Source organism: Cupressus sempervirens, chromosome 3 (genome assembly GCF_028749045.1).
Source record: "Cupressus sempervirens isolate cs-2001-9-10 chromosome 3, ASM2874904v1, whole genome shotgun sequence".
NCBI classification, from domain to species: Eukaryota; Viridiplantae; Streptophyta; class Pinopsida; order Cupressales; family Cupressaceae; genus Cupressus; species Cupressus sempervirens.
This window is the reverse complement of record NC_143120.1, coordinates 772458694-772467229: the sequence shown is the minus strand read 5'-3', so window position 1 is coordinate 772467229 and position 8536 is coordinate 772458694. Positions and strand designations below refer to the sequence as shown.

Here is an 8536-nt window from a genome sequence, read left to right as displayed (position 1 = left end):
CAACATTATGTACAATGGTTTCTGGTTCTAACTCTGACATTACTATTTCATTAGATGTTACATCTTTGATTTCTTGCTTACTAAAAAGGTTTGTTGGATGCTCAAATGTATCTCTCTCCTTCTCATCCTACTAAAAATATATGTCATCAAAATCATCAATAATAATCAAGATGCCTTCAATGAATTCATCCAGTTACCTAACATTAGAAATAAATTGGTCATCATTTTTTTAATCCTCCCTTTTCTTTATTATAGGTTCCTTCCTTCCATGTTTATTCTCTAGTTTGAATGATCAATATGGTCAATATTGGTAGTTACATAATCAATCTTCCTATCCATCAACATGTTTATCATCTTCTTAGTGATAATATTTTTCCTTTCTTTATCCAACATACAATCCATATCCTCTTTACTCATCACTGGTAATATCTTAGTAATACATGCCTCTCTTTTTTTGGTCTGCAATTAAAATTTTCTCTTCTAAGATATTATACAATTATCTTGGTAAGTAATCCTTAATATCAACTATTTTTATGCCAAGGTTCAATAAATGTTGTATAACTCATTTCCCTAACCCTCACTTTTCAATTTCATCAAATAAATAAAAGCATTTCTTCAATTGAACTAATATCCCATGTTTCACTACCTTTCTAATAATTTTATCAACAATATAAATAATTTTTATACTAATGATTCTAACTAATGTGACTCCCTCTGTCCTTATATTATTCTTGGATTATCAACTTCAATAGAAGAATCTTCATCTTTTCCCTTCTTCCTCTTGGGTCCAACACTATATTTCTTAGTTCTCACCCTTTTAGGTTCTAGTTTGGACTTTTTTCTTTTAGACATGGTGGCCTTTGATGGTGCTTGATATTTCTTCACTGATGAGTGTTTCACCTTTTCAAAAATCCTTGTAATAGGCACTAAGATAGGTGGTGAAGTTTGTAAATCCTCATCCACATCAAGTGATGCATGTCCTATCTTCTCAATTCCTTCTAAATATTTTCCATCATGTCCTTACTAATCCCTACTATTCTTTCAAACTACTCTCAATTTTTTTTTTTTGATTTTCTTAAATTTCTAGCCTTCTCAATCAACTGTATCTTTACATTAACATATTTCTCCACATAAGTTCTAAATCTTTTTTCCTTTGGATTTGTCATAATTTTGAGCATCTGTTCAATATATTAGATTTCAATATTAGGAATATTGTCATAACGCATAGGTTCTATCCACATTTCAATAGGATCTATAGCCTCTATAAAATACTAAGTAGTTTTAATCATTAAAGACATAACATTTGCCTATATTTCCAAAATCTCCTTACAAATTCTTTCTCTCAATTACATCTTTAAGAAAATTGTAAATTATCTTAATAGAATAATATTTATTTAATCCTTGTCCTTGTACCTAATAATCATTGAAGAAAGTTTGACATCTGATTGAATAACATCATTGATAGTGACAACTTTTTGATAATGTCAAGACTTTGTACAGCCTTCCACAATCTTGTCTTTTGATGATTTCAAATTTTGGGTTTCACTAGTAGCACAAAATCAAACAACCTACAAAATTAACTCTTTTGTAATCTTTACTAGCCAACCATTTATCCAAAAGAATCGGTTATGAATCTATCTCTTGAAAATTTGTATCCACTCTTCCTCCTTCAATTCCAAAAAGATCATATAATAAACTAAACTAATTTCATTTATTTGAACTCGTCCTTTTGTTTGATATTCTTACACATAGATGTGTACTGCTTATAAATATCAGTAGTACCAAATTCTTCCAAAATAAAATGTATATATCTACAAATATCTTCAATATGTATAACATCATGGGGTACATTAGAAAATGAACCTTTTGGATCCTCTTCCATTGATTTGAAAGGGTTTGACCTAAATTAACACGTGGGTCTCTATAACATTGGCAATATGTGACATGTCAATTTTTATGTCAAAGGATACAAGTGATTAGAAATGAAAAAGACCATATGAAGTATTCTAGAGTTTTCTCCTTAATCTGTTAGTGACCTTATGAGGGTCACTAAGAAAGTAGAAAATATTAGAAAATAATTGAGGGAGTGGAGAAAAGTTTCTTTTGGGTATATCTCCAAAAGAAATCAGACATTAAAGACATATTAGAAATAGTTCACCAAAGCATGGCTAAAGGAGAACTGTCCAAATTGTTTTTTATTAGGAGGAATATGAATGGTGGAACAAATGGATAGTAAATTAAAAAAATGAGGAAAATTTCTAGAAACAAAGTTCAAGAATCCTTTGGTTAATTAAGGAAGACATAAATACTTCTCTCTTCCATAAATCAACCTCCGAACATAAGATAAGGAGTATTATTGATTCTCTTACAAACATAAAAAATGAGTCAATTACTAACAAAGATAAAAAGAGGGAATGGGTGGGTATCTATTTCACTCAGGGTTATATGGAAAAAGACATACGTGATAACAATAAAGCTAGAGAGAACCTTTTCCTCACATGTTTCTGTTGTTATTAAGGAGGTTTAAAATATGTAGTTGATGGAAAAGTGACAAAAGTGGATGTCAAGGAGGCAATTTTCACAATGAGTTCACTTATAAGGTTCTGAGACCTAACAATTTCCTCTTTCTCCCTTCTAAGAATTTTGGGAGGTGATCAAATATGATGTGGTTATGGTGGCAGATGAATTTGTGAGAGCTAGAAAATTGTCTAGGATTTTGAACAAATAAGATTTATCTCCCTTCTACCTAAGACTTTAGAGCCCAGAACTCTATAGTATAATTTTAGGTTGATAAGCTTATGTAACACTATATATAAAATTACCACTAAGATAGTGGTTAATGGATTTAGGCCACTTCTAGATAAATTCATTAGTCAGTCTCAAAAAAGGTTTGTCCTAGGCCACCACATTCTATATTTTTCTATTGCACTCATGATATTTTACAATCTATGGATAGGAATAAGGCTCTTGGAATGACATTTAAATTAGATATTCCTAAAGCATGTGATAAAGTGAGTTGGAACTTCATCTTTGAAATCCTTACTAATATGGAATTTTATCATAATTTCATAAGAATAATACAAGAAGTGGTGGATACCATACATTTCTCTATACTAGTCAATGGAACCCCTTAGTTTTTTTTAAAAAAATTGGAAAATGGCCTTGAAGGAGACCTTCTTTCTCCTTATCTATTCTAGATAGTGGCAGAGGTTCTTAGTAAAACCATTCAAATTCCAACCATTCAAATAAATAAGGCCAACTTGTAGATCAAAAGAGGGTATGTGAATCAAAGAAAACTTTTGAAGGCATGATTCCTAGATACATATTGAAGGAGAAAAATATGCATTTGTTCTCTAAGGAAGATGGAATGCAAACCACAAAGGGGTATATATATATAAGAGGGTAGTGGCCTATAATGCGAAATTGATAAGTGTGGGGAATGATTGATAAGGCTTGGATTGGGGTGTAAATGCCCACATAGCAAGAGTGTGACTAGAAAGAAAATAAGAGTGACTCAAGAAGGCATATTCTATGGAAATGCAAATGATGCATTAATATTTTTGTATGTGAACGGTAAGAAAGGGCTATGTGAAAGCCTTGAATTGCAATTTTTTAAAATAAGACTTTGCCTTGATGAATTAAGTTTTGGGTTGTAATTATTGTGTGGATATTGTGAAGAGAGTATTGCCATTTGAAGTTGAGAATTGTGTTTGAGTTTTGTGAGTTTTATGGGCAAGAATTTATTCTTGCATCATAATGACTCAATTTTCTTTAACAAGATTGACACCATTTTAAAAAACAATCATATAATCAATAAACACAAACACATAAATCTTCCTAATCAAATGACAATTTGACCATAACATACATACATACAAACATTGATAAATGCAAATATATACATATGTGTATGTATTTGTATGTAAACATATATCACATTTGAATTCAGTATCATTTAAATATATCAAATTTAAACTTTGTCGTCAAATGAAATATTCTTTGCCAATGAAACTTAATTATAAGAAGTAGACATAATTATACCCATCGATCATTAAATCATACTTTAAAACTCCTTCTACTCGTGATTGATACAACCCAACTATAATAGATTTCAAGTAAGTCTTGGGAAAAGCTAAAGAACTCTTGGTATTCCCTTACCCCCATATCTCAAAGATAAACAAATAAAGATCAACCAGTCGACTTTATAAAAAGGGGCATTCATAATAATTGAAGCACAAACATAATGATGATTTTTTCGCCTTTTTCATTTTCCCAAAGATATAAAGCAGAACTCCGTGTTGACCCGCATACGACAACGAGGCCTCTTTTTGTCCATTCACTTTTCATGCTCGTTGAGAATTGGTAAGAAATTGCATTAAAATCAGTGAGGATTTCTTTAAATATGATCAGATTTTATCGCGCCAGCCTGGAACTCGTGCGCCATCACTTTTTAATTATAGACTCGTCCTCTTTTTTCTCGTCTTTTTCCAATCCTCTGGAATTTATTAATCTTTTTAAGGCTTCATTTGAATCCTCGTAAAGGAAACGTCTATTTCAGGATTGCATGCAATGATGATTTTTGTCAATCAACAGCAGTGCATGCAAAAACATCCAAAGTGTAAACGTAAGCTCTGAAGAGATGCAAAAAGAATCCGAGATTGTAACAGTCAAATGTTTAATGTCTATATCCATTGTTCTGAGATTTATGATTGACAAAAGGGGAATATTTAAATCAGAAAGATAAGCTTTTGTCCCCCGTGCAAGTCATCCGCCAATCGGATTCTTACCAAACATTCATCACGGAAGTTCCTTCACACAAAAATTTGGCTATAAATTGGGTTGTTGGTTCATGAGATAATGCACAACAAAAGGAGAAGAATGGCAGAGAAGAAGTGCGGCGTGGATGGGCTTAACAAAGGGCCATGGCAACCTGAAGAAGATCTGCTGTTGAAAAAATATGTTGAAGCCAATGGTGCAGGCCGTTGGACTACTCTCGCCTCCAAAGCCGGTATAAACTTTGTAAAATTTCTCAATAGTTTTTCTCTTCGCCCTCTTCCACCAATTTGTTATCTTTGTTATTCATTCGAAATCGTAGTTGATATATCAAACAAAATATAGCATGATTAGTAGTTATGAGTGATTAACAGTGTTCATTGAGTGTATAATAGCTTCCATCTATATTTTTCCATCCGTGAAGCTTGATTGTTTTTATCACGTTCAGTGATCTATTAGTAAGAAGAGGAAAGTGATCATCGACTAGTGTAGCCTATGTTTAGTTGAATATGATGTTTTAGATCGTATTAGTGATCCATTAACATGAAAAAGAGTGTGGTTCCTGAATGCCATTCTCAATTAAATTTGCTTTTTTTCCCCCTGTTTGTTGTTATGATTGTTCATTCAAAATCATTCTTACAAAGTTCAAATATCTCATTTTTAAATAATATATATCATTAGTTGGACTGAGTTCTTCTTTCTTAATCACTTAAGTTTGATGTTTTTAGCTGATCGCATCTAGTGATGCATCAAGCTTACTTGAAAATGATATTTTGGATCGTATTCAGTAATTTATCAATATAAAGACAGAAGTATGATCCTAAACTTCATGTATTATTGGACGCATTATAAAATATATGATAATTGTATATAATTTAAATAACTATGCATTATTGATTGAAGAATATACATAATTAAAACCAAAAACCAAACAGTACAGTCCACCAATGAAATCTTTCCTTCCAGTGTAATGTTTTTGAAGTATTAGATACAGTTTTCAGTGTAATGTTTGCATGTATACCAATACAGAGTTTTCTCTTAACATTTATTCTGTATAGTATCTATTTTTGTTGATACTACATGAATATTTATAGTATTCGTCTGCAGGAGTGAGGTTTCCAGTTCTCGTGGTATTTATAAGATTCCTCATAAAATGAATTGTACATACATGTTTGTATCATACTGAACTTTTTATTTGTAATATTTGGTATTCTCACAAGAGTCTTAACCGCCATTGAACACGTTTATTAGGTTTGAAGAGATGCGGGAAGAGTTGCAGGCTACGATGGATGAATTACCTTCGCCCAGATGTGAAGCGCGGCCATATTACTCCAGACGAAGCAGATCTCATTATCAGACTTCATAAATTGCTTGGAAACAGGTCCGAATTGAGTTTTTCAAAGCACTTGTTTTAGCCTTTTATATCTCTGATGAATGCAATGATGACTAAAAAAAGGAAGGAAACAAAATAATTGCATGCAGGTGGTCGCTGATTGCAGCACGTGTACCAGGAAGAACAGACAACGACGTGAAGAACTTCTGGAATATTCATCTGAGCAAGAAATCGTCCCGCAAAGGTGTACACCTCAAGAGCATCAATTCAAAGCTCAAAGATACCACTTTTCCCAATACAAATAGTATTGGAGATTCGACCAAGGATGAAATGGATTCAAAACGCTCTACCGAGTTGAATTTTGTGCCTCGTAGGCTAAGCTTGGAAGGAGATTCGATCCTTGGTCAATCAGAACTCAGAATGTTACAAAATCCATGCATTTGTGCACCAGATTGTCAATATCCTTTCTCGGATGAGTCCACCAAGCCCAGCAATGGTCTACTTCTACAACATCTCATTGCACCATCAAGGTGCAATATCAACACGCCTTCTTGCAATGTATCTTATGCTGACAGTGATGAATTACATAGCGTTGTATACAAATTTCCATCCCCATTGACAGCTCTAGTTCAGCAGAACTCTCATGGACTCCAAAGTGAGATTTCTGACACCATGCAGGGATTACCAAGCTCTAACCAATATCATCAACACTCAGACTCATTTGGGTTAATTGGTTTTGTGTCTGCGTTTGACTCCAATTACATATCTAACATTTCAAGCTGCTTTACAAATGAGCAGCCTAACAACCTCAATTCTCAGTTTGAATATCCTAATTGCAAAGCTGAATCAGATGGGTTCAACCCATTTTTAGATGAGGTCACCAAGCTGAGAAATGGCCTTTTTTCACAAAATGTAATTGCAGCAGCAGCAGAAAACCCCAACCTCAGCACAGCGCCTTACGCTCTTTCTTCAGCTCAGAAGGATGAATTCTATAGAATTCCATCCCCATTAACAACTCTGGTTAAACAGAACTCTCACGGATTCCTAAGTGATATCAAACAGGACTTAACAATCTCTAACCAACATCATTCACACTCAGATGCATTTGGTTCTGCTTTTGTCCCTGGATTTGATTCCAACTATATATTTGACAGTGCAAGAAGCTTTACCAATCTGCACCCAAATGATCTTAATTCTTAGCTGGATATAGAAGACATGTATTGAATATGTATCAGGTGTACATTTTCATAAGTTTGGCTTCTTATGTTACCGTGGATTAAACAGCTAGAATCTGTATGGTTTTAGCTGTGTGTGCATTTTCGGTCAAGAATTCTCATATAGTTCTTGTTATTTTGTTACCATGGAGTAAACGCCTAGCTTCCCCATGGTTTTTGTGTGTGCTTTTTTCCTTGAAAAGTTCTCTACGCAAGACTCAGATATTTATGAACACAGTACAGGGTTGAGGTCTTTTCAAGAACAGTGTTCTTTGTGTCTATTTGATATTATCTTATGTAAATAGAAAAGTAATAAATAAACGTCTTCTTTGTGACCATTTGATACAACATTGCCTGTAGAATTGGACAACTCTAGTAGTGTGGAAAGTAACATTGGTTATGAATCCATGAGGATCTGGTGTAGTCACTAGCAAAGAGCTCATAATTTATTTAGCACCTCATATAATGGTGATAAATAGTTGTAAGCATTGTATTTTAAGGAAGCACCTTCAGTGATTCTTATCTTATATACAAATGTCATAAATAATTCTATTCATACGCACTTCGAGTCCCATGAAATATATAGTGAATGTTTTCTGATTCAATTCTATATAATATTTATCAATGTTTTGAAATACAACATGCCATTCATGACCAAGATGAAGAAGAAAATTAACTTGGGCTCTCAGCATAACGAGACCAAAGAGGGGGAGATAATGATGATCTCAATAGTTGTGGATTGCTATGATCAACGGTCGTGAATTGACTTCAATCCTTGTGAATTACAGCGGTACAGAATCTAGAATTTGGGATACGAAGGTCTTGATTTCACGTTTTAACAACGTGGATTCATTCTTGTTCAAATCTTTTGATAGAAGACTATGCCGTTCAACCTATAAAACACATATTTGAGAATTGCTTGGATCTTTTCATACTTTTCATTTAACAAACTGTAAAGATCTTAAATTAATTGTCATAATATTTTGTGAAAATGACGCAGTTGTACTCTTGTGGGAAAAATAAAGCTGAACAATCATGACAATATTTATTAATAATGTCTTTTCAAAAGTTTAATCTATATTTGGTCTTTAGTGAAGTTGAATGGCTCACAAAGAGTCCATCAGAAATCAAGTCTTGTTAAAGTGCAAGGCCTGACACCATAAGGGATGAGGCCAAGATCACATCATGCAAATGGTACAATTTTAGAACTAATGTG

At 33.1% G+C, this 8536-nt stretch overlaps 1 protein-coding gene across 1 annotated transcript; it reads left to right on the top strand.

The window, feature by feature from the left end:
• The first annotated feature begins 4852 nt into the window (after nucleotides 1-4852).
• LOC149569078 (uncharacterized) lies at nucleotides 4853-7668 on the top strand. Its single transcript, XM_089821863.1, has 3 exons — nucleotides 4853-5008; nucleotides 6025-6154; nucleotides 6256-7668. Exons 1-3 carry the CDS (start codon nucleotides 4858-4860, stop codon nucleotides 7304-7306), a joined length of 1332 nt encoding a protein of 443 aa, XP_089677989.1. The 5' UTR covers nucleotides 4853-4857; the 3' UTR covers nucleotides 7307-7668.
• Nucleotides 7669-8536: the final 868 nt, after the last annotated feature.

What these genes read in the sequence shown, in the direction of transcription:
- LOC149569078 (XM_089821863.1), top strand. Translation starts at nt 4,858, where the DNA reads ATGCACAACAAAAGGAGAAGAATGGCAGAGAAGAAGTGCGGCGTGGAT. An exon ending in TACTCTCGCCTCCAAAGCCG is followed by an intron (nt 5,009 to 6,024) that starts GTATAAACTTTG and finishes CACGTTTATTAG; the next exon opens with GTTTGAAGAGATGCGGGAAG. An exon ending in CATAAATTGCTTGGAAACAG is followed by an intron (nt 6,155 to 6,255) that starts GTCCGAATTGAG and finishes AATTGCATGCAG; the next exon opens with GTGGTCGCTGATTGCAGCAC.